This window comes from Neoarius graeffei, chromosome 11 (assembly GCF_027579695.1).
Source record: "Neoarius graeffei isolate fNeoGra1 chromosome 11, fNeoGra1.pri, whole genome shotgun sequence".
Classification (NCBI taxonomy): domain Eukaryota; kingdom Metazoa; phylum Chordata; class Actinopteri; order Siluriformes; family Ariidae; genus Neoarius; species Neoarius graeffei.
Genome location: NC_083579.1, coordinates 68865374 through 68892819, shown reverse-complemented (window position 1 = coordinate 68892819; position 27446 = coordinate 68865374). Strand labels below are relative to the sequence as shown.

Genomic DNA, 27446 nt, shown 5'->3' with positions numbered 1-27446 from the left:
CAATTTTATTCGTTTAATAGAACAATTGATTAATTTAGGGCCACGTGGCCTTAAATTCTCCACTATTTTTTCCTGCTTCACCATGACGCAATTCAAGATACTACGTCATGGGCTTTCCCCGTTCGCCCAAGGCATTGTGGGATACAAATTTGAAACAGAAAAGGAAAATTTGTATCGCACGTGAATGTGCGAATGAAACGTGAAAGACCGACTACAGTAACGGAAAGCGAGAAGAAAAGATGTTATGTTCTACGCGAAGGAAAGGAAACGCAGAACCAAACTAATAAATATGGGCGGTCAGCGAGCACCTCGGTGTGATCAACTGTTCGTTTAGCGACAGAATGATGGAACTGTCAGTGCACGCTCAAAGGTAAACCTGTAGATGGCAGTAATGCAACACTCACTGTGGATGCCAGCTGCCGTAAAACCCAAAAGAAGGTGGTAAACCTGCGCATATGGACTTCCTCTGTCTGCTTGACTGCATGAAGCGAGTGATTTCATGCACATTATTTGCTCGGGAATCTCCTCAAATTAAATAATTTCCCAGCCACGGAATGGCCTGTTTTTTTTTTTTTTTTTTAGATATTACAGAAATAAACATATCACAATGACCAAATTTAAGAGGGAACTAAATTTCACGAAATCGAAAGGCTGTCTAGCTTTAAGCATGAATGAATGAACGAATCCTGAAATCCTGTTTGAAAGGTGTTCCCATGCCAACACACACATATATATTTTAATACATCAGTGCAGGCAGCACGGTGGTGTAGTGGTTAGCGCTGTCGCCTCACAGCAAGAAGGTCCTGGGTTCAAGCCCCGGGGCCGGCGAGGGCCTTTCTGTGTGGAGTTTGCATGTTCTCCCCGTGTCCGCGTGGGTTTCCTCCGGGTGCTCCGGTTTCCCCCACAGTCCAAAGACATGCAGGTTAGGTTAACTGGTGACTCTAAATTGACCGTAGGTGTGAATGAGAGTGTGAATGGTTGTCTGTGTCTATGTGTCAGCCCTGTGATGACCTGGCGACTTGTCCAGGGTGTACCCCGCCTTTCGCCCATAGTCAGCTGGGATAGGCTCCAGCTTGCCTGCGACCCTGTAGAAGGATAAAGCGGCTAGAGATAATGAGATGAGATATCAGTGCATGTATGGAGGGGAGGAGAGAGTACAATAATAATAATCTGCCCTGTGATGCAATAATAAAAAAACCATGTAAAATTCACACAAAACCATAAAAACAATCATGAAATACCAAGAAGCGACTGTCCCACTTTTTTATTTTGTCACATAAATAAGAAAAACAAATGAATTAGGAGTCAGAACAGTGCTGAAACCCCAAGACATTTGTACTGCAGGTGAGAGCAGCCAGGCCTCTCAACACACACAAAAAAAAAAAACCCAGAATAAAATATCAAGCCCAAGCCATTGGCATCTAAATTACATTTTATATATACACACACATGAAATTTATAATGAGTTATTTTACACCTTCAAACCAGTAAGAAAGCTCAAATGCCCTGCGCCTAAAGGGAGGTGAAAACAGCAGGATGCAGCAAAACTCTAACCCGAGCTAACATCTCGCTTGTGGCTCATTTTGCCCCTGATTGATTGATTGGTGGCCACAAAATGACACAACGGCATGAATGACAGAATCACAGGATGCTTTTCAGCCACCGTGCGTTTACAAGACGGTGACTGAGGTCATCACGATGAGCCTTGGCCAACATACGCAGCCAGATGCATACGCAGTGATTTCATTCTCAGTCCAGCCACACCCTGGAGGTTCTGCGGCTGTGCTGTTTATCCAAGGTCAAAGGGCACGATATCTAAAACGAGACCATATGAAAAGCTGCATTGTGGCATTAAAGGGTGGAGGGTGACTAAAACTCCTACTGCTTAACGTCAGGACCCGTGGTTAAAAGACGTCCTTTATGACAATTCTCTATGAATTATTGAAGCAGACATAAGCGCCAAAGTTAACAGCAGCTGTGTTTTGACTTGAAGCGTAGTTACATAGGATGACAGAACGGACAGTATGTTAAGACACATTTTGACAGCCGTGTGTATTGTAGGCTTTGTAAATGAGCACCCACGTCAACATGAAACTCAAGATGCAACGGATAAAGCACTCATAAGAAGTTCCACTCGTGTGAGAAGCTGCACCCAAGTACTGACTTCCAGAATAATCACTTGGAGGCCGTTTTCCTGGACAGCGCGACTGCACCAGCACTTTTCTTCAATAAACATTAATCTCTTTGATACAGTTGTTTGAATACTTGTTTAAAATTATGAACATTACACATTAAAAATAGGATTTTTCCAGTTTGGGTTACTGGAAACAAGGTTGCGAGGGTTAGTTGTAACTTGGAAAAACTCTAAAGACATTTAAAAAGCATCCATCTGGCTTGTCGCCTCTTTTGTTTCATACAACACTCATTTCATCAACACAAATATAATATTACAGGACATTTTGGTCAGCGGGAATAAGTTAAAATAAATTAAAAAGATTGTATAACAAAAATCGAGCAATAACAAAACCAAATCAAAAACTGCAACACATTTTATTCTGGTCTGATGATGGCGTTCGTGTCAGACGTTAAAGCTCTGACACTGCTTTGCAAAGTCTCACTAGGAAAATGCATAGATGTTGCCCAGAGATTTGTAAAATCAGCCGTTAGCTCGTTTAACCCAGTGCTCTTCCTCTTATTTTGCAATGAATATTCTTCGATTCACATACACAAACATTTTAACACATCAGGCTACGTGATACATGTGTAAAATAACTACATAACATTTAAAAAAAAAAAGGTCAAGAAATGAAGACCTTTACAACTTCTATACAACACACCCTGCAAAAAACGAACACGCAACCTTCCCTGATCGGTTAAGGCCAAAGTGCAGCGAGTGTGTAGTAGATCTACACAGCTTATAGGCTGATACACTCCATGTGAATGTTCCCAGCTTTGTTAATGCCAAATGTGATAGTAGCTTCACACATTTTTATGACTGGACAAAGACAAACTCACATAAAATGAAACAAAAATCTACCTTCTAGAATAAAACGCAACAGTTTTTCCTTCATTCAATTTGCCTTTTTTTTTTTAACAGTAAAAAAAAAAAAAAAGATTTACATATTTACATAGCTCCAGCATCCAGTGGAATAAGCCAAAGGCAACTCAGGATCATTTGAAGGTCCTGCTTGAAAGAGAAAAATCTGGACATCCATGAGGGCTTTAGCTAAGAGGTCTGTTATTGGAGGATAAAAGGTGTGTTGGCTCCGATACAGCAGCTCACTCGGAGAGAAGACACCAAAAAAGGAATTCCTTCAGTGCATCCAAAAGTCCGAGCCGGTGTGTGATTAGAGCATGCCGAAGCCCTCGCTGCCCTCGCTGATGGCCAGCTTCAGCAGCTTGTGCAGCTCCTCGTAGGAGTCGTAGTTAGGGAGGCACAGCTGGTTAAAACTAGAGAAGTACCAAAAAACGAGATCCCAATTATTACTCACGAGATCACAGTGAAGATTGGTTCATTGGTGGTTCTCAGTAGCACGAAGCACCACAATTCCGTCGTGCGTGCTAAACTTTTCAAAAGCGCACCACCTGCCACACTAAGCACATGATCTAGAGTTGTGGTCAGAAGTTTACATACAGTCAGTGCGTTTACATGCACATAGAGAAAATCGAATTTCTGCCGTAGCTCGACTGAAATCGAAGTTCTAAATGCCATGGAAGCACCTTAGCTCGGCTGAAATCGAACCGAACTTGATTTCTCGTAATCGAGCTACACGACCTAGATTATGCGATTGTAGCCGAGCTACTTAGTGCATGTAAACCCTATCGAGCTACGTAGTCGAGCTACTTACTTCAGCGCTGCCCCTTCCGGAAGTGACGAGTGACGAGACCACAAGTGGGAAACGCAACAGCCTCGGTCGGCATGACAACGGCATGAATCTTTTTCTTTTTGTGGCATTGTTTGCACTGTTAAAATTTAGCTCACTTACTGTATCACCAAATACATCTGTACAGCTGTTGCATAGCTGTGAATTGTGTACATAAACAAGTCATTGTATTTGTGTGTGTGTGTGTGTGTGTGTGTGTGTGTGTGTGTGTGTGTGTGTGTATATCCAACATCTGAAGAATGTCAATAAAAACAAAACAATTGAACTTTTTGTGTCTATTAAGACAAGTTAAATTGTAAGCAAAAAAAAAATTTTGTGTAAGCAAAAAATGGACTTTAGAAAAATATACAATTGTGCAAAATAAGTTGTCTTACAAAACAGTGGTCTGCGCAGGACAGTTTGTAGCCATACAGTCTGTTAGAGCAAGCCTAACAGCTTGAGCACGGAACTTGTGAACACGGAACTGCCAGTGTTGCCAGATTGGGCGGTTTTAAGTGCATTTTGGCGGATTTGAACATGTTTTGGGCTGGAAAACGTCAGCAGTATCTGGCAACACTGCTGATAACTTTGTTTATACTCTTGAATAGCTCTTCTTCATGACGACAACCGGAAGTGTACCAACACGATGGGGCGTGTAGCGCCACCTGTGGCTCGGGTGCACAATGTACCTCACACAATAGCTCGATTTCCTTGTGTGCATGTAGGATTGGATTTCTCTGGCACCCCTGCTGGGACCCTTAGCTCGATTACCGACAGTAGCTCGATTTGGATGTGCATGTAAACGCACTGAGTGACATGAATGTCATAGCAGTATTTGGGCTTTCAGTAATTGCTTTGAACGGTTCTTTTTCTGTGGCAGAACGATTGTACAGCATATAGTTTTCATTTTAAAAAAATACTAGAAGTTGGTGCACAAGTTTTAATTTTCTTTGGGCTTTCTGAAATCAACACAGGGTCAAAATTATACATACAGCACACCTAATATTTGGGCAAAATGTCTCTTCGCAAGATTCACCTTGACCAAACATTTTTGTTCACCATGAACAAGCTTCTGGCAGAATTCTGGTTGGATATATTTCACAACTCTTCATGGTAGAATTCAATTAAAATTTTTTTTTTCTTGCCATGGACTTGACTTATAAGCACAGTCCATATATTTTCAATAGGGTTGAAGTCAGGACTTGTTTTAAGCTTAATGTTAGCCTGTGTTATCCTCCACAACCAGCTCTGAAGCGTGCTTGGGGTCATTGTCCTGTTGTAACTCCCAAGTCGTGTTCAAGTTTCTGATGGTTTATGCTGAAGAATTATGAGGTAGTCCTCCTTCTTCGTTATTCCATCCACTTTAGGGGTGTTCACACAGCACATATTTGCATCGATGCTGCACCGATGTATTTTGTTGCGATATATCTTACACCGGTGTAAATTTTGTGGAGCGTTCACACGTCACAAACCTGCTTACTAGAGAGAAGCGTGTTAGCACCGGTGCAGCCCCACTTGCGTTCACACGGCAGTTTTTGTGACCGTGCTATACAATAGTAATAATGCGGAAATGAAATATGTGCATGCGTGAAAATGTACTTCCTTTTCCTGGTTGTCATGGCATCACCAAGCACCGGGAAAGCAACGTGGATGAAGACACGCAGTTCTGTTGTTGTTGATATTCGCCATTTTGGAAGCGCAAAATACCAGGATGCAAATTACCGGTATGCAATGCCCGTATGTAATCAACTCTCCTCACGCATAGTGAGTCTACCCCTGTAGCGTTCAGACGTCCCATTTTATATCGGTGCTGCCCCGCAAACTAGCATTTACTCCGGAGTAAATTTCTTAAACCACCTCCCGAGCAGGGTTAGATTTGCACCGGTTTAAGCAGCTTTCAGGGGCTACACTGGTATAACTTTGTACCGTGTGAACGCTCTACCGGGGCAGCCCCGGTGCTACACTGGAGTAAAAGTTGCCGTGTGAACACCCCTCTTGTGCAATGAACCAGTTCCACTGGCAGCAAAACAGCCCCAGAGCATGATGAGCCTTCCACCACCACCAGCTGGTACAGTGTCCCTCTGTACATGTACTGTATATTGTGGCCAAACAACTCCGTCTTTGTCTCATCTGACCATACAGCTATCCTCCAGAAGGCTTTTTCTTTGTCCATGTGATCAGCTTTAAACTTTAAGGTGTCAATTTTGGAGTAGGAGTTTATTTCTTGGAGAGCAGCTTCTTAGTCCATGGTGATCTGAACTGTAGACAGTGATCCATCAGCTTCCAGTTCATGGCAGGGCTGTGCCATGGTGGTTCCCAGGTTGTTCCTGACCATCCAAACCAATTTCCTTTCAGCTGAGGGTGACAGTTTGGGTTTTCTTGAAGCAAAGTGGCTTGGCAAAGTGACTACACCTTACAATAACTTGCATACAATTGTTTGAACTGATCTTGGGCTCTGCAGTTGTTTAGAAATGGCTCCAAGAGACATTCCGGAGTTCTGCGATCCTCTTTCTCAGATCTGCACTGAGCTCCTTGGACTTTCCCCATTTTACTGCGTGTTGGTCAATCCAATGAGTGCTGTAAACAAACCCTTTTTATGAAGGCACAGAGAAGCTACCAGCTGTAGTCAATCATGATCACTAACAGGAAGTTAAAAGACCTCGGCAAGATAAGAGACATTTTGGAAGTTTCAGCACCTCTGAATTAATAATCGTAGGTATAATTTTGACCCTGTGTTGATTTCAGAAAACCCAAAGAAAATTAAAACTTGTGCACCAAATTCTAGTGTGTGGTTTTTTTTTAAACGAAAGATGTATGCTGTACAATCGTTCTGCTACAGAAAAAGAACAGTTCAAAGAAATGACTGAAAGCCCAAATATTGCTATGACATTCATTCATGCCACTGTATGTAAACTTCTGACCACAACTGTAGCTGTTGGTCAGAACTCTTACTGGGCCTATAATTTTCTTGAATGGATGTTCGGGATATTTCCAGAATCAAGATGTGGAAATCGTGACAGCTGAGCAAAATAAAGTCTAATGCAGCACAAAAACTGTTATATAACTCTAATGCTAGCATCACTCACTCACCTCATTTTCAATATTTCATAAAGATAATACAAAGACACTAACCAGACTCAAATAACGTGTGTGTATGCGTCAACATTTGCGTCACAGACTTGCATTTAAGTCACCATTCTCATTCTTATCATCTTGACTTAGATTAGTTAATCGTGATTGTGATTAGGTGTGTGTGTTTTTTTACTCACCAGGTGTGTGCAGTTGGCAGCGTGCTGTGTGTTGGTGCTGCTATGATCTGGAAGGAGGGGCAGAGTGTGTTGAAACCACCAGGAGGGAGCTGAGAGGAGCCGGTGGTGAACTGGAGGAGACGTGCAAGCTCTTCCTGAGTGAAGGACGACACCACGGCCCAGAACCACTTCATCACCTGCAGACACACACACACACACCATGTACCTCTTTACTAGAATGAAAAGGGACTACTACTCTTTACTAGCGTTATACGAAAGGGAACTGTGTATGCATTTAAAATGGAATTAAAACAAATATTATGCAGTCGCTAATGAGGTTACAAACCATAAATCAGGCTTGTAGTACTCAAGTCCGACTCGTACCCTAATTTTAAGGACTCGTGACTTGGACTTGAGCGCTGATGACTCGGACTCATGCATTAACTGAACTGCATTCGGACGAGGACTCGGATTTAATTTTTTTCCCTTAACGTGCCATAAGAGAATGCACATTCACCTGTTCGTACGTCATGTTCAGGAACAAACCAACGTCAATGGCGCTAAAATGCCTGGAGAGAACGCCCTAGGATCATCTGCTTTGCTTATACAGACTTCTCGTGCAGTGGGGGGAAAAAAAAATAATAAAAATGCACTGCTACGCGTTCCATATGTAGAAGAACTATCGAGGAGACGACAGGGACGACCTCGAACTTCAATCGTCATTTGGTAAGACTCCACCCAGAGAAGGAAGTGACACACTATGTTCATTGCTCTGTTGATAGTGGGCGGGGCTTGCTTGCTGAGCGATGAACTAGCTAGTGTTAACCCTCTCTCATGTTATCTGCCCTGGTGATACTGGGCGGGGCTTGTTGAGCGACGAACAAGGTTTTTATCTGTAGCCTGTTAACTAAAAATGAGGCAGTCGAGCAGGAACGTTAGTCCGACGCAGTCGCTGAGACGCTTTCACATAAAGGCAGATACATATGGAACGCCACCGTCAAATGGTGCGGGTGCAGTCTCGTTCTCAGACTCGACTCGGATCAATAGTGGACCCGACTCAATTTTCTTTAATGACTAGGACTTGAACACTGGGGACTCGAGACTGGACTCGGACTCGAGGTTTAGTGACTCGACGACAACAACGCTGCCATAAATATATTTTCAGTACATTTATCTAAATATAATTTAACTTTATCAAATCTGAACACCCACCGTGAATGTCACCGGACCCTTTCTCACGTATTGTGGAGTCTCATTTATTTGTGATGAATGCCATGACAGAAAATGTAAAGAAACCAATTACAAGTGTGTGTGAAGAAATAAAAGGAAATCAACCAAGCATGGACAGCTTGGATCCAATGCTAAATAATTAATACACAATTGAATATAAATAAAAGCATTAAGCTGTTTGTACACTTTGGCTGAGATATCCCAAAGACACTGTTCCTCTATTCTCTAGTTCTATCCTCTGGCACTCGTTTTATCACTCTGCGTACAACTTGACCAGCTTGTATATATAGAGAGGGAAAAAAAAAAAAGTTTCCCACAACCCAAAATCCACAGCAGGTTTGATGTACTGAATCAAGGCAGTCAGACCACACCAGAGTTTGTTTGGAAGCAGGCAGAGACCACCACTCGCTGGTTGTTTTGTTCTGCACCACCATGTGACTGAACCACGGGGGTGAACGCACCAGGGTTCGAGTCAAATGGAATGAATGCTGCATATATGTGAAAGCACAGGCACATGTTTAGCAACTCACCTTCTCTCTGAAGTGCCACGAGCCTCCAACGATAACAGCATGGGCTTTGAAATCCTGCACATTGATATCCCCAGTACCACACATCAGCAACTGTGAAAACAAAAACGCACAATAAACCACTGGAGTAAAAACAAGATGACGACAGAGTCATCTATATCCCCCACCCATATACCAACTATATACCAAGTTTCAAGATATTATTTGTCACATTTTTCAAGTTCTGCTGCAGGAAACCAACCCTACCTCTTTACACGGACCCATGGCATAAACCCAGCGGACCTTTGGTCCAGGGGAGCTAAAAAATTACATTTCTCACATTTCTTAGTATCAAAAGGCACATATATATTACTTAAATCAACACGTATACCAACTTTCAAGACCGTACCACTCATAGCTTTCAAGTTCTGCTCTGGAAACAAAACCTACCCCTAAGACTAACCTGAGAGACCAAGTCTGAAATTGTTTCCATGGAAACATGAAAAATTAAAAAATTTCTCAAATTTCTTAGTATGAAAAGGCACATCTATATCACGTTGTTAACATGTATACCAAGTTTCAAATCCGTATCATGAATAGTTTTGGATATATGCTCCGGAAACGAACTTTGCTCTTAGAAATTAAGTCAAAATATTTTTATGTAAAAATTTGAAAAAAAAATTTTTTTCAAAAAATCCAAAATAGCAAAAGGCACCAGTTCACATGTTGCTTGATATGTATACAAAAGTTTCATGAAGATATCTTCAGTAGTTTTAAAAGATATGGCCCGGAAACGAAAACGTGACCAGACAGACGGAACCCGTTTTTATATCCCCCACCAACCTTCGTATGGGCAAGAGATAATAGTAAAAATGAGAAGTTGAATAGTGGGCATAGGTCAGTGAAGGATTACGGACAAAGAATAATTTTGTCTTTTAAATGAAAAATACAGATAAACCACGCGCATGTAAACAAACAAACAAAAAAAACAAGCTAACAATCAGCTCGTCTTTAATACAGTGGCTCTTATGGTGGGGTCTATAAAGCATTACCAGGGATTTTTTGTTGTTTTAATTAATTACAGTGGTGGAAATCACAAAATACAATATCAAAGCTATTACTGGGCACGCGACAATATATCGTGCGACGATAAATCGCAATACAAAGTTATGACAATTCAAATCACTAAAAACACACAATTATTATTATTATTAAGCTCTGTAAGCTTAGTTTTTCCTAACTGTAATTGCGTCATTTAGACAGCAGAGGGAATATAATAGGTGTAATAATGTACAATAGCGGGAATGCATGGGACTTTACCCTAGGCAGAAGTAACGCAGCTCTAACTCTGCAAAACACACACACACAAAAATAACAGATCTAAAAACGGAAAGTTGTTTTGCGAATGACTAGACAAAAAAGATTTCACAAGAAATCAGCGCTCACTTTTTTCAAGACTGCTGAAAGCTAAAGAAAGAAGAAAAATGGAAGTAGTAGAAATGTGCACAGATGTTTCTTAAGAAAAAGCCTATTTGTTGTTAACTTTTCATTTTTATAAAAGGAATATTTTAGTTAATAGGCTATGATACTTTACTCCCTCCTTTACAAATGTGTGTGTATATAATTACTGCTGTTATTAAGAAAATTAAACAGTTTGTTTTAATTTAATAAAGGAAATATTTAAAGCTATACTGCTTTCCAGATTTTAAGTGCAAGTCATAAAAAGAATTTTCCCTGACACCCAATTATTTTTTGTTTAGTGGACCGAAAGCTACTGAATTCGAATCAGACTTCCAATTTTATTAGTTTTTTTTTTTTTTAAATAAAACAAATTAATTTAGGGCCACATGGGCCTAAATTCTCCGCTATTTTTTCCTGCTTCACCATGACCCAATACAAGATACAGTGGATTTATTTAAAAAAAATAAATAAATAGATAAAATCAGAAAAACCTCAGACCACAATAAATTATTTCAAAACTTTCCCCACCTTTAATGTGACCTATAACCTGTACAATTCAAGTGAAAAACAAATCTGTTCAGGGGAAAAACATAAATTAAAAAAAAAAACAACATACAATAAGCTGGTTGCATAAGTCTGCACACCCTTAAACTAAGACTTTGTTGAAGCACCTTTTGATTTAATTACAGCATTCAGTCTTTTTGGGTTCACACCTGCCATCAATTAAATTGACTCTGATTAACCCCAAATAAAGTTCAGACATTTACTCAGTTGCATCCTCCAGCAAAAGCCAGGGTTCACAGAGAGCTTACAAAGCATCAAAGGGATCTCATTGTTGAAAGGTATCAGTCAGGAGAAGGGTACAAAAACATTTCCACAGCATTAGCTATACCATGGAGCACAGTGAAGACCATCATCAAGAAGCGGAGAAAATATGGGACAACAGCGACATTACTGAGAACTGGACGTCCCTCCAAAATTGATGAAAAGACAAGAAGAAAACTGGTCAGGGAGGCTGCCGAGAGGCCTACAGCAACACTGAAGGAGCTGCAGGAATTTCTGGCAAGTACTGGTTGTGTTCTACATGTGACCACAATCTCACGTATTCTCCATATATCTGGACTATGAGGTAGGGTCAAAGAAAAACATCCAGGCCCGGCTAAATTTTGCAGGGAAAAAACAAAACAAAAATGCATCAACTCTCCCAAAAGCACGTGGGAAAATGTGTTCTGGTCCGATGAAACCAAGGTTGAACTTTTTGGCCACAATTCCAAAAGGTATGTTTGGTGCAAAAACAACACTGCGCATCACCAAAAGAACACCACACCCACGGTGAAGCATGGTGGTGGCAGCATCACGTGTTGGGGTTGTTTTTCTTCAGCTGGAACAGGAGCTTTAGTCGAGGTGGAGGGAATTATCAACAGTTCTAAATACCAGTCAATTTTGGCCCAAAACTGGTATTTAGGTGTCTGCTAGAAGGCTGAAGATGAATTTCATCTTTCAGCATAACAATGACCCCCCCCCAAAAAAAAAGTTTTGGAATGGCTCAGCCAGAGCCCAGACCTAAACCCAATGGAAAATCTGTGGGGTGACCTGAAGAGGGCTGCGCACAAGAGACGCCCTCGCAATCTGACAGATTTGGAGCGCTTTTGCAAGGAAGAGTGGGCAAATATTGCCAAGTCTAGATGTGGCAGGCTGATAGACTCCGACCCAAAAAGACTGAATGCTGTAATTAAATCAAAAGGTGCTTCAATAAAGTCTTAGTTTAAGGGTGTGCACACTTATGCAACCAGATTATTGTACTTTTTTTTTTTTTTTTTATGTTTTCCCTCCTAACAGATTTTTGTTTTTCAACTGAATTGTACAGGTTATAGGTCACATTAAAGGTGGGAAAAGTTTAGAAATTATTTATCATGGTCTCATTTTTTTACATCAGAAAAAACGATCTGTGGGTGGTAGAAATGGGCAACTGGACTTGCTTGAAGATTCTTGAAAACGTTTCACCTCTCGTCCGAAAGGCTTCCTCAGTTCTGTCTGACTAATAGGGAGTATCAGATATTTATCCTCTCCTGGATCAGAATCAGAATCAGAATTCTGATGACCAGCTCATCTAAGGTGTCATTGAGGCATCATGTTGGTGTGGGTCACTGGAGGCTGGGTGTGAACGGCGAATCATTAGGGTGATGAAAGGATTGCCCGTTAGGGTGATCAATGGCAAGCTGACTCTCTCTGTCCTCCTGTGAGTCAACGAAAACAGCTGCGTCCTGGCGTTTTCGGTGACTCACAGGAGGACAGAGAGAGTCAGCTTGCCATTGATCACCCTAATGACTCGCCGTTCACACCCAGCCTCCAGTGACCCACACCAACATGATGCCTCAATGACACCTTAGATGAGCTGGTCATCAGAATTCTGATTCTGATCCAGGAGAGGATAAATATCTGATACTCCCTATTAAGGCCAATTTATGCTGACAACGCAGTCCTCGCAGATGGCGTCGCAGATGGTGTCTGCGTAGCCTCCCCCTTCGCAGATGCTCTGCGCACACCTCCCAAAAATTGTGACCACCGCAGAAGCCTCGCAGACAGCGTTGCAGACAAGAGGGCTCTGATTGGTCCACTCTACATCCGCTGTACACGCACTTCCGTTTCCCTATTTTCCCGGTTTGGTTTGTTTTCACGACCGCCATTTTTAAAAACACGAGCGAAGATGGAGCAGCACGAAGAGCGGTTGATCGAGGAAGTACGTACGTCTATACGACTCCAGTTCTAGTCATTATAAGTAACCGGAGAATAAACACTCCACTAACCACACCCACCAACTACTCCTAGCGATTTCGCGACTTCGCGCCCCCTTGCGTTGTGGCGGTGAATAACATCGCGCACGCCTATTACTCCCCGCTCAACGATAAATTACAACTGTCTGCGAAAAGCTATCTGCGAAAGCCTTGTCGCAAGAGCATGCAGAGGCCCTTAGTCAGACAGAACTGAGGAAGCCTTTTGGACGAGAGGTGAAACGTTTTCAAGAATCTTCAAGCAAGTCCAGTTGCTCATTTCTACCACCCACAGTTTACTATGACCTGGATGATTGAGAATCTTCACAGACAGAAAAAAACGATCATTTTCATGGGGTGTGTGCACTTTTTATATCTGTTATACTACATCATGGTGGGCTTTCCCCATTCGTGCAAGGCACTGTGGGATACAAATTTGAAACAGGACAGAAAAGTGAAAGACTGACTACAGTAACGGAAAGCGAGAAGAAAAGACGTTAATGTTATATGCGAAGGAAAGGAAACGCAGGACCAAACTAATAAATATGGGCGCCCAGCGAGCACCTCGGTGTGATCAGCTGTTTATTTAGCGGCAGAATAACGGAACTGTCAGTGCGCGGTCAAAGGTAAACCTGTAGATGGCAGTAATGCAACACTGTGGATGCCAGCTGCTGTAAAACCCAAAAGAAGAAGGTGGTAAACCTGCGCATGCGCACACGGACTTCCTCTGTCTGCTTGACTGCGCAAAGTGAGCGATTTCATGCGCATTATTTGCTCGGGAATCTCCTCAAATTAAATAACTTCCCAGACACTGAATGGCCTGATATTTTTGTGAGATATTACAGAAATAAACATACATCACAAGGACCACATTTCAGAGGGAACTACTGTAAATTTTGCCGATTTTAGGAAATCGAAAGACCATCTCGCTTTAAGCTGTTAAAGAATAGGAAACTAAATGTTGCATTTATTTGGTAATTAAATTTTCATTTATTTTTAATTCCAAAGATAGAATGGGAAAATCAAACTGAATTGGGTGAATCATTACATGTCTAGTTATTACATTTACTACCCAGTTAATTATAATTACACTGGTCACTTGAAAAGAATTGATTTATTCCAAACCTCAGTAACTCAATGTATACTTGGACATTTGTTGTGTTTGTGGAAAGTTCGGAAACAAACAGCTCCATGGCTCTAATAAATAGAAAATGACACTAGATACTACTAAAATAATACGACATTTAAAATAATGTTAATGAAACAAATCTGTTCTCAGGTGGTCTGGAATATACAATACACTTATCGGGGTCCTTGGCTGCAAAAAGGGAAGGAACCCAAATGTAGCTTTAACGTACAACAAACCCTGACTGAAATCTTGATAGGCTTACCTCCAACTCATTTTCATCAAATATGGCCAAAAGGTTCTCAGGAACAAGTTCATTCAAACCTAAGAACGACACGTTGGTTAGATCTGAACACATTCAGATAACGAAGTTCCAGTTTGAGGAGCTCGTACCTTTGAGGAAGTGCTCTACTTCATCCCTCACCTGACTGGCCAGTCTATACTGAGCCAGCAGATTCAGGTAATGCATCTTATTGTCATTAGTGACAGCAATTTGAGCACCACCTGATATCAGCTCCACCACCTGGAAAGATAGAAAAAACACTGCACACATCAGAAAAATACACATCTCCAAAACACACACTGCTACGGTACAGCTACACAACCCTGCAATAACCCTTTAACAAGAGTGCTCGGAGAGCACAATATCCCCCGCTGGCAACTCTGCCATAACTCTGGTGAAATGCGATTGAATTGAACGAAATTGCAATGTGTGTATTACTGACAACACAACACAAAGAATCCTGTCAAGTTTCATGAAATTCCTCCAAAAATTGTGAGAGGAGCTGATTTCAGAAGGTGAGCACCCTTCCCGGGACAGGTGGATGGACATCGCTTTGGGCCTTTCGGCCAGCGGGGGGATAAAAATCGTGAGGGAAGTTGATTTCAGAAAGCAAGCACACCTTGATGAAATTGCCAAACTGCAACTTTGTTAATAATCAAGGGCATAACTCTGGTAAAATCTGCCCAAATTAAAGGAAATTTCAATATGCGTACTGTATAACTGTCATATACCAAAGCCGTTTGCCAAGTTTGGTGAAATTCCTCCACAAATTGTGAGAGTTGTTGATTTCAGAAGAACGCACACCCTCATGAAATCGTCAAAGTTATTTAATCAAGGGTCAAAACTCTGGGAAAATTTTCACAAACGAAATTAAATCGCAATACGCGTACTACAGTCATATAACAAAGCCTTTTGCCAAGCTTCGAGAAATTCGTCCAAAAATTGTGAGACGAGTCGATGTCAGAAGCCGAGCACACAAATTCTCAAAGTACAAGGTTGTTAATCAAGGGCCACAACTCTGGTAAAATGCGACCGAATTGAACAAAATAACAACATGCGTACTACCGACATACAGCAATGCTTTTTGCCAGGTTTCGTGAAATTCCTCCAAATATTGTGAGAGGAGTTGATTTCAGAAGGAAAAAACACACATGAAATTGTCAACTTGTAATTTTGTTAATCAAGGGCTGTAACTCTGGTAAAACGTGACCCAATTTAACGAAATTACAATATGCGTAGTACCGACAGATAACAAAGAATCCTGCCAAGTTTCATGAAATTCCTCCAAAAATTGTGAGAGGAGCTGATTTCAGAAGGTGAGCACCCTTCCCGGGACAGGTGGATGGACATCGCTTTGGGCCTTTCGGCCAGCGGGGGGATAAAAATCGTGAGGGAAGTTGATTTCAGAAAGCAAGCACACCTTGATGAAATTGCCAAACTACAACTTTGTTAATCATCAAGGGCATAACTCTGGTAAAATTTGTAGGAAATTTCAATATGCGTACTGTATAACTGTCATATAACAAAGCCTTTTGCCAAGTTTGGTGAAATTCCTCCACAAATTGTGAGAGGAGTTGATTTCAGAAGAACGTACACCCTCATGAAATCATCAAAGTTATTTAATCAAGGGTCAAAACTCTGGGAAAATTTTCACAAACGAAATTAAATCGCAATACGCGTACTACAGTCATATAACAAAGCCTTTTGCCAAGCTTCGAGAAATTCATCCAAAAATTGTGAGACGAGTCGATGCCAGAAGCCGAGCACACCTTCATGAAATTCTCCAAGTACAAGGTTGTTAATCAAGGGCCACAACTCTGGTAAAATGCGACCGAATTGAACAAAATAACAACATGCGTACTACCGACATACAGCAATGTTTTTTGTCAGGTTTCGTGAAATTCCTCCAAATATTGTGAGAGGAGTTGATTTCAGAAGGAAAAAACACACATGAAATTGTCAACTTGTAATTTTGTTAATCAAGGGCTGTAACTCTGGTAAAACGTGACCCAATTTAACGAAATTACAATATGCGTAGTACCGACAGATAACAAAGAATCCTGCCAAGTTTCATGAAATTCCTCCAAAAATTGTGAGAGGAGCTGATTTCAGAAGGTGAGCACCCTTCCCCGGACAGATGGATGGACATCGCTTTGGGCCTTTCGGCCAGCGGGGGATAAAAATCGTGAGGGGAGTTGATTTCAGAAAGCAAGCACACCTTGATGAAATTGCCAAACTACAACTTTGTTAATCATCAAGGGCATAACTCTGGTAAAATTTGTCCAAATTAAAGGAAATTTCAATATGCGTACTGTATAACTGTCATATAACAAAGCCTTTTGCTAAGTTTGGTGAAATTCCTCCACAAATTGTGAGAGGAGTTGATTTCAGAAGAACGCACACCCTCATGAAATCGTCAAAGTTATTTAATCAAGGGTCAAAACTCTGGGAAAATTTTCACAAACGAAATTAACCTCCTAGGGCTTAGCGGTCACATACGTGGACAGCACTTTTTAGAAATTCAGAACAAGAATCCACATATGTGGACATACTTTTTCTCAAAAAGTACATCTTATCAAAGATGATGCTTAGTTTTTATTCTAATCAGGTTCTAATAAGCCCAAATAGCAAAAAGAAATAAAAAAAAATGCATGTAAAAAAAACAGCTTGGGTCTTAGGAGGTTAAATCGCAATACGCGTACTACCGTCATATAACAAGGCCTTTTGCCAAGCTTCGAGAAATTCGTCCAAAAATTCTGAGACGAGTTGATGTCAGAAGCCGAGCACACCTTCATGAAATTCTCAAAGTACAAGGTTGTTAATCAAGGGCTGTAACTCTGGTAAAATGCGACCGAATTGAACAAAATAACAACATGCGTACTACTGACATACAGCAATGCTTTTTGCCAAGTTTCGTGAAATTCCTCCAAATATTGTGAGAGGAATTGATTTCAAAAGGAAAAAAAAAGACACACTCATGAAATTGTCAACTTGTAATTTTGTTAATCAAGGGCTGTAACTCTGGTAAAACGTGACCCAATTTAACGAAATTACAATATGCGTAGTACCGACAGATAACAAAGAATCCTGCCAAGTTTCATGAAATTCCTCCAAAAATTGTGAGAGGAGTTGATTTCAGAAGGTGAGCACCCTTCCCGGGACGGACAGACAGAGATCACATCAATCCCCCTTCGGGCCTTTCGGCCAGCGGGGGATAAAAAAAATACTTTACAACAAGCAAATTCTGTTTCCCACCCATAAAACCTCGACTGTTGCATCACACTCCCATCAAGATCACAATAATCACATAAGTTTTAAATAAAAACATTTGTCTTGTGGTTTTTTTTTTAAGCTAGATGAGGTTATAAAGCAGTAATTTGGTTGAGTGTGGCTCACCTTTTCCAGTTGTCCTGACTTGTTGTACTTTTCCTCAGCAAATACAAGGTCCATTTCGCTCACGTCATTTTTTAAGATAAAGCAGACTTTTGTTTTGTAGAACTCTGGATCGTCGGTCTCAAAGTACTGCCGTAGCCAACGGTAATTAAAAACAGTCAGATGCATAAAATAAAATAAACATGCGTTACTCCTCTCAGAAACAATACGCATGAGTTTATCCAGGACGACGCACTTTAACATGAATCACATAAACACCATGACAGAAACTGTGGCTGTGTGCAAAAAAAAAAATGAATGGAGGAGCGAAATGGACGAAGAGCCTCTGCAGGCCGTTGTGAAAATGAACAATTGCTGACATTACCACTTGGACAACATACAAAGTTTATAACTTTATAAGACTTCATTAAATATGATGCGGAAAGCTGTTATAGGAAAACAATCAGTGGTGGAGTGTATTGTGACGCATTACCACTCCAAAGCTGACTATAGTTACAGTAGGTCCCTAAACTGCTTTATTCCTTTTAAACCATAGCAACTTGGCCACGCTTCATGTTGTGGAATGTCTGCATGACAAGTTAGTTGTTGATATTATAGTACCGGTCAAAAGTTTAGACGCAGCTTCTAATTCAATGGTTTTCTTTAAGCTTTGTTAATTTAAAGAGACACTTCATGTCTGAAAGTAATGATGGACGTCGTTTCTCTTTACTTAGCTGAAGAGTTTTTTGACATAATACGGATTACTCCATATTACTCGAGGGGGTCATCTTCACAACTCAAAAATTTATCGGCTGCTCTCTACCCTCCCTGGAGGAAATTTACATAACACGCTGCCTCAGAAAAGTTCACAGCATCCTCAAGGACCCATCACATCCCGGACACCACCTATTCGAACTGTTGCCTTCTGGAAGGCGTTTCAGGGCAATGAAAACAAGAACAAAACAGACTGAATAAACAGTTTTTATGCCAGAGCCGTAACGGCACTGAACACGGACATGCAAATGGCATGAACACCTGAAATGTGCAATATCTTTTGAATTTTTTTTTTTTTAATGTGTCTTAGTATTGATCTTTTATGTTATGTGCACCAGCAAAGGACAGGCTACCAATTTCATTGTACTGTACTTGTGCATTACACATACATGTCAACCTTTGGTTAATCAAACCTGTATAACCAACCTCCAAAATCCGTATTTCCCTTATAAAATCCGTATAAGATGCAAATTAAAATAATTTGCCTAAAATTTGAATGATAATTAACAATGATATATCCAAGTTACTTTTTATTCAATATTAATAACAATAAACCTTCAGAATGAATACAAAGCTCCAATGTTTGACAAAAACACAAAGCGTCACTCTAATGTTCTGAATTGTACTACATGACAGCTTTTTTAGCACGCTGCACCAATACCTCACGAGGCTGCATGTCACAGCAAGTGTCTGTGTTGATCTTGCCGGAGTGCCCATTCAGAATCTTTTCAGTCGCTAGTGAAAGTCACTCAGGTAGAAATACGCGTTTCAAACAAAATGTTACTTCCCGGTTGGCGGGATTCTCGCAATGCGGTGTGCGCATGATCAAAAGTGGAACGAAGTCTCGCTACCACAAGATAACGCGCGATTTCATAAGACTCTTTACTGGCTGTCTGTGCTGTACAGTATGTTTGTAAATGTTATGCGCTCTTTTATCATCATGGGAATTGATTATAGCTCTAAATAAATACTGAAGTTTTTTTAAAGAATCCGTATAACTTTATTTGTACGCCCATATACTACGTTTATTGAATCAAATCCGTATAAAATACGGACATTCCGTATAGGTTGACATGTATGATTACAATGACAACAAGATCAACCGTGAGCTATTGCTCACTTACGTATCCCCCCCGCTCTTGCTTATATCGGAACGCAAGCGATCGAAGAAATAGGACACTTATTATGAATGTTGACTTCAACAAATAATTAACCCTGAAACAAGGAAAGAGCAGTGTCTCTCGCCAGGGGTTTCAAAGACGGTAGCATCCTGGTAAACTGTCATTTTGAAATAGCGTCAAAATCCATGCTATGTTTCGTAAATACATTAAGTCGGTAAACAGGAAGTCGATGTGCGACAGACCTGAAAACGGTACACACGGTATAGAACCCCAAGCTGAAGCTCGGTACCAAATATCAAGCAGTTGTGATTTGGAGTTGCTGAGAAAAGTGGTATGAAAATTTTGTAAATCCATGCTATACGTTTCGCAAATGCATTCAGTCGGTAAACAGGAAGTCGATGTGCGACAGACCTGAAAACAGTGCACACGGTATTGAACCCCAAGCTGAAGTTTGGTACCAAGTGGATATGATTTGTGGTTGCTGAGAAAAAGGGTGTTTAGGACAGACGGAGATACAGACGGACGGCTGGACAGAGGTAAACCAGTATAAACCCCCCCCCCCCCCCCCCCCCCCCCAGAGTGGGGGAATAATAATAAAAGTCTAGCTATCAATCTACTACAGTTATAGAATGGGGCTATTTACTGTTTGATGGTCTCAAATGTATTACGAAGGCATTCTAGACTACCTCATGAAGCTGGTTATAGGGTAGTCACACTAGAGGCGGAATGAGCCGGAATGAAAATTCTTCGTATATTCCAGGATATTCCAAGTGCATTCAAAAAATTCTGAGTGCATTCCAAACATTCGGGCCCATTCTTGTGGCCGGCCCGAATGTTTTACTCATGCTCAAAACATTCGAGGTGCATTCGAAGAGGAGAAATATCGAACAGCATTCGAAGTGTATTCTAACAGCATTCTAAATATTCTTACGGCATCCCAACAGCATTCGAAACATTCTGATCGCATTCGAGGGAAAAATCGAAATGGCAAGCCACTTCAAATCCTGCCAGAATGTCCCTCGAATGAGCCGGAATGCCGTTGGAATGAAAATTCTTCATATATTCCGGGATATTCGAAGTACATTCTAAGTATTCGAGCTGCATTCTCTTTGAATTCTTAGACGTTCGAAACGTATCTGGCAGCTATTCCGGGAGCGTTCCGACTGCATTTGAGGTGAATTCGTACAGCATTCGAGGCACCTTCTGACCAGACTTCGGGTGGTATTCGGGCAGCAATCGAACCGCACTCGTACGGCATTCGAAGTGCATTCTTAATATTCTTACTAACATCATTCTAGGGATTCCTACTGTGTTCCAACTACATTTGAACTGCATTCGAAAGCTAATACACCCGGAATGTCCAAGAATCATTCGAGGCGGGTTCAAAGTGCATTCTAAGGGTGTATTCAGACCAGGATAGTTCGATAGTTCACTTGCTTTGGTCCAAACCAAATGTTTTTTTTTATTTTTTCATTTTGGTGCAGTTCGCTTTCACACTGTACATTTTAGTAAGCGGACCAAAATCTGTCAACAAAGCCACGCGCCCTGAGGTTGTTCAGCTATTGGTCAGAGACGACACGCGCACAAAGCGTTAAGTTCAAAAGTAGTCACGGAGGATAGCGCTGATGAGCGCACATCATGTTGTGACAGTTCTGGCTCTTCACGCAAGTCGCTAGTACCACCACTTTTTGAAAGAATGTCCCTGATTTTAATGTAGGTCTGACGGAGTTTCTTCACTTTTAGCCGACATTGTTCTGGGGAGCGCGTGAACCCCTTCTCCTTCATTTTCTCACTGAATACAGCAAACACGTCGGCATTTTTGTGTGTTCTCTCCAAAAGCTCAGATATGTGGACATCTGCCCATATATCCACAAGGGTACGCGTTTCTTCCTCGGCCCACGTTTGCCCCCTACTCATTTTTTGTACTCTGTAGTCTAGCCTCCCACTGGTCTGAATGACTGAACGACTGTTGTAAGGTTCCCTTGACAACCGAAACAGTGTTTGCGCTTTGCGGTGGAGTGTCAAGACTGTTTCCCATAATGCTCGACAAACGACGGAAGCTCCCGAGGTACAAAAAAGCAAAACTGTCGGATTAGGTCCGGTCTGCTTTCACACCTCCAAAAGGTCCGCACCAGGGTTCCTTTGGTCCGGACTGAGTCCGACCTTGCAGCTCAGTCTCGGTCCGCTTGTTTGGTCCGGACCAGAGTTCGGTGGTTTGTATTCAGACCAACCCAAAAGGTCCGGACCAAGGGAAATTTGGTTCGTTTGGTCCGGACCAAACAACGTAGGTGTGAATACGCCCCAAGTATTCGAACGGCATTCTTACAAAGCTGTAAGAACGTTGGTCAGTTTGAAATTCCCGCCAGGATGTGGCAGGAATTTTGAAAAATTTTTCATTCCGGCTGGTTCTGCTTGATTCCTGCTAATTCCGAATAAGTGTGACGGGGGGCCTTAAGATGATGCCAATAGTGTACAAAGCGTCATCAAGGTAAACGGTGCCTACTCTGAAGAATCTAAAATATGGAACACATTTTGTTTAACACATTTTTTATTGACCATATCTTATTTCATAGTTTTGATGTCTTCAGTATTGTTCTACAACGCAGAAAATTGTCAAAGTACAGAAAAACCTATGAATCAGTAGGTGTCCAAACTTTTGACTGGTAACAGCTATAAAACAAGTCATTCACTTTGCATTGACAGAAAATGCAGCTTTTTACTGATGAACCACGCAGAGCAAACCCGCTTCGTCCTTTTCCCAAAGTGGAAAACTTAATACAACGCCTCTATCACAAAAGCACGGACCCTGTGTCCGGAATCGCTCCCTACTCACTATACAGGGCACTATATAATGAGGACGCCATTTTGTAGTGCTGTCCAAAACCTTAGTGAGGATTATTTACACCCTATAGAGGTTTTTCACCCACGTGACCAAGTCATGTGAGGCTGCCATTTTGGAGGTCACGGCTCGAATCAGTTTGAATGCGAGGAAGGCGACAAACGAAAAACATAAAAGAAAAAGGAGCGAGATGCAGAAAACACCTTCACTATCCAGCGACGTAGGGCATTTACAGGGCGAGCAGAGGGAGAGGTATTTGCAAAAATTGAGGTTAGCAGGATTGCTCACTGACGTACGGAAGTACACGAAGCCCTCGTCTTTACCTGACTTCGGCCCACATGATCTGTATACCTATGTCGTTAAAAACCCATCGCCATACACAGGTATTGATCTGAAAGCGTATACGAGTTTGGATGCCTACAAATATTTTGTGTCAGGCTGGGTAACATGCCTACATCAGCGGGTCGTCCCTGGAGCCGGTGGTCGCCATCTAATTACAGCTAAGGTTTGTTCACATTTTCATTTACTTTCGGTCCTCAGGATAAACAAAATGTTATTAAATGTCATTGAAATAACTTCTTAGTCTGTTGAGACATGGCCCGTTATAAATTTGCTGTTACCAGGCAATGACCAAGAACTGTATTATTAGGGTCGGTGTAGTTGTAGCAGTGTACTAGCAGTTAGCTGTTAGCACTAGCTAATGTCAACAACAGTAGCTAGTACGTTACTGTAGCAATGTTTACGTTCAGTCATTTGGATGACTGTTACAACCTTTCAGTCTCAAGTTTTTCCTTTACTGTATTTACTAGTTTACAGAGCTAGCGCGCTCGGGCAGGCCGGAAGCTAGCGCGCTCGCTCCCGGGCCTGCCCGAGCTAGCGCGCTCGCTCCCGGGCCTGCCCGAGCGCACTAGCTCCGTAAACTAGTAAATCCAGTAAAGGAAAAACTTGAGACTGAAAGGTTGTAACAGTCATCCAAATGACTGAACGTAAACATTGCTACAGTAACATACCAGCTACTATGTTGTTGACATTAGCTAGCTTGACCTTCAAAATGGCGGACACCGGGGCGTCACGTGACCCTGTGACGTCAGGTGAAAAACCTCTATATAGTGCACTCAAATTATCCCACAATGCATCACGAAAAGCAGTGTACAACCGATGGTCACTAACCAAAGCAATATATATATCCCATCATGCATTGCGGTCACGCTGAAAGAAATCAAATTAAAAGTCTCAAATCGGATTTAATAAAAGTCAGCAGCAAAAAGTATTCAGCCTTGATTTAAAAAAACAAACTGAAAGCTGCAGGTACTTTGTATTGATTAATGTAGGAAATGCGCTCAGTATAATATGGATTTATCACAAAAATACATGCATGTGTTTATTATTTTGAAAACCCGCCAGCCGACTGATCCGGCATGTTTTAATTGTGCGACAGTAATGACGTCAATAACAGCGCGATGGAGTAGTGTCCGAAAGTGGGGTTTTTTTCTCTTCATTTTACCAATGAGCTCGCTACATAAGGATTTACTATATAGAGGACTATATAGTGAGTAGGGAGTAGTGAGCAAGTGAGCGATTTAGGACACAGGGTGACACTGGAGACTTTGTTCCAAAAAATGTTAAATAAAATTTTCCTTACAGAAAATGTCACAGTATCAACAATTATGTTCAATGTTAAGTATTATTATTATTATTATTATTAATAAACTCTCACTCATGATCCTTCTACTTTATTATCATCATCATCTTAACGTGTTTTTAGGATCCCATTTCTCCCTCAGTTTTCAACCAAATTTCACATGAAGAATACCTCTAGGCTGAATTACACGACCGTTCAAAAGTTTGGGGTCACTTTGAAATGTCCTTATTTTTGAAAGAAAAGCACTGTTCTTTTCAATGAAGATCACTTTAAACTAATCAGAAATCCACTCTATACATTGCTAATGTGGTAAATGACTATTCTAGCTGCAAATGTCTGGTTTTTGGTGCAATATCTCCATAGGTGTATAGAGGCCCATTTCCAGCAACTCTCACTCCAGTGTTCTAATGGTACAGTGACTACGTTTACATGCACATCCAAATCGAGCTGCTGTCGGTAATCGAGCTGAAGGTCCCAGCAGGGGTGCCAGAGAAATCCAATCCTACATGCACACAATGAAATCGGGCTATTGTGTGAGGTGCATTGTGCACCCGAGCCACAGGTGGCGCTACACGCCCCATCGTGTTGGTACACTTCCGGTTGTCGTCATGAAGAAGAGCTATTCAAGAGTATAAACAAAGTTATCAGTTCCGTGTTCTCCATTGCGCGTTTTTCTCCCGTCCATGAATTTTAATATATTCAACTCCTTAAGCTGAATGAGCATGAACTCTGTCTCCTCATTGCTCCAGAAGTGCACGTTTCTGCTTGCCTGTGGCAGTGGGGGCGTGGTCAAGCGCCGGTCTGTGACAGGAGGGCGGAGCCAGGGAAGGTGAGTGGCAGAATCCCTACACCTGACGGTAATTAACCTGTATGTGTGTGTCTTCCCAGTAACCGCGCCCTATTTAAGGAGGCAGAGGGAGAGCAGAGGGGAGAGCTCATCCCGGGACTAGAACACAGCGCGCGCGTGTGTGTCAAGAATAAAAGTAGGCTGTTAAACTGAAAAGTCTGACAATAAAAAGCCTATTAGTACCAGAAGCTTTGTCCTGCCGTCCTCTGTGCTCCACCCACACTTCAGAGAGCTCTACATCGCCATTTTCTCTTCTTCGTTTGTTCCTCCTGACCTCTTCTGCTGCTCGCTACTACTGTTGTCATGCCGACCGAGGCTGTTGTGTTTCCCGCTTGTGGTCTCGTCACTCGTCACTTCCGGAAGGGGCAGTAAGTAGCTCGACAACTAGCTCGATAGGGTATACATGCACAAAGTAGCTCGGCAGAAATCGCATAAACTAGGTCGTGTAGCTCGATTCCGAGAAATCAAGTTCGGTTCAATTTCAGCCGAATTAAGGTGTATACATGGCATTTTGAACTTCGATTTCAGTCGAGCAACGGCAGAAATTCGATTCTCTCTATGTGCATGTAAACGTAGTGAATGTGTTTGCTCATTGCCTCAGAAGGCTAATGGATGATTAGAAAACCCTTGTACAATCATGTTAGCACAGCTGAAAACAGTTGAGCTCTTTAGAGAAGCTATAAAACTGACCTTCCTTTGAGCAGATTGAGTTTCTGGAGCATCACATTTGTGGGGTCGATTAAATGCTCAAAATGGCCAGAAAAATGTCTTGACTATATTTTCTATTCATTTTACAACTTATGGTGGTAAATAAAAGTGTGACTTTTCATGGAAAACACAAAATTGTCTGGGTGACCCCAAACTTTTGAACGGCAGTGTACGTTGCTATGACTTTTGGTGGTGATCCGGATCGCTGCTCCAGAATGATCCATGTAAAACAGGGTTTTTTTTCCAAATCACTTATAACTCTCAATTTTCATGATTTTTTTCAATCAAAAGTTCTTTGTTTTGCTTTTAAATTTTGTTCAGAGTGGCAGGGTGTAACTTTTTCCCTCACTCTCTCTCTTACCGTTCCGGATTTATAGGGTATGGTGACCAGATGTCGCGGTTTCTAAACAGCTAGCGCAAATCACTGACTAGTCACAGTCTCTATCTATCTAGTTGTTGTTATTATCATCATCGCTAGATTTTGTGGAGCATCTGCCATGTTGTCCCTGTGAATTAGCCATTACTAGAGAAATTATTGTATTCGATCAAGTCTGATTGATCTTACTATGTATATTATTAAGAATTTAGATGAGTGTTGCAAAATTAGAGCAGTGTACCACCTTGTAGTTCATGCGCAGGCCGATGATTTGGGCCAGGAATGAGCGAGTGAACCTGGCTCGCACCAGCTGCTTATAGGCTCCTCCTAAAGCTGACTCGTATAAACACTTTCCCACCACGCGCCCTGCAAACTCGTACATCTTCAACCTCAGGTGAGCAGGACGCTCTGCGTTAGGGTGGACCTGCCAAACACAAACAGATGATTTCTAGTGATCTTTGGTCACGTTACACATTAACCCATCTATCGTTAGCCAACACCTTGCTGACTTTTTTAATCGATCACGTAAACACGATATGCTACATTAAAAACTTTGCTAGAGCAAGATCATATACTTGTTTGTTTCCCTAATGTATTATTCACAGAGGATAAAATGATGTACATGCATTATATCTTAAGTAAGATTGCCAGATATCTATAATAAGGATTATCTACATTTCAAATGGTATAAACAAAAAACAAATCGCTGTATAAAATCATAAAGATTGCTGGGAGTTTCTTCACAATGTACGCACGGATGTCATATTAAAATTTCCATATCCACTACATACACCTTATTTTAATACAAACTGGTGTAACTGCTTGCTGTAGATCAGGGGTTCTCAACCTTTTCTGCTTCGAGGCCCACCTATTCATACTTCTAACGAGTCGGGTCCCTTTAAAAAAGATCCCCAATTATTTTGGCTCATCTATTCTATTAGAATCTAATAATGTATTGTAAAGTGCATTAATGGGATGCAACATCAGTCCCTGTTACAGATGGGAGTCCGGGAATTAAATAAATGCAATAAAAACAAACTGTTTTTTTTGTATTTAAAACTGTACGGATTTACCCGAAGCCAAACCATGCGTGCAGGTCATTCTCACTGAAACGGGATTAATGATCCAAAAGTGGAGTCTGGGTGATTAACACAAGAACGTGTGTGTCCAGCAAACAAGCAAGTTATTAAAACCAGGAAGTTCACTCAAAAGAAGTGGATATAAAAACCACTCGATGGGATTAGACCCTTACATGCTAACAAAGAAGGATTTTTCCTAT

At 41.4% G+C, this 27446-nt stretch overlaps 1 protein-coding gene across 2 annotated transcripts in view; it reads right to left on the bottom strand.

The window, feature by feature from the left end:
• Positions 1-1249: 1249 nt before the first annotated feature.
• Positions 1250-27446, bottom strand: part of arel1 (apoptosis resistant E3 ubiquitin protein ligase 1) — a 130591-nt gene continuing 104394 nt past the window's right edge. For both annotated transcript variants that reach the window (XM_060934663.1, XM_060934664.1), the window contains 7 exons: positions 26412-26591; positions 17885-18010; positions 14599-14728; positions 14471-14529; positions 8872-8961; positions 7133-7308; positions 1250-3450 (listed from right to left, as the gene is read on the bottom strand). In XM_060934663.1, the coding sequence (XP_060790646.1) occupies positions 3348-3450; positions 7133-7308; positions 8872-8961; positions 14471-14529; positions 14599-14728; positions 17885-18010; positions 26412-26591 (864 nt within the window). In that variant the 3' untranslated portion in view covers positions 1250-3347. The remainder of the gene's footprint in view (positions 3451-7132; positions 7309-8871; positions 8962-14470; positions 14530-14598; positions 14729-17884; positions 18011-26411; positions 26592-27446) is intronic.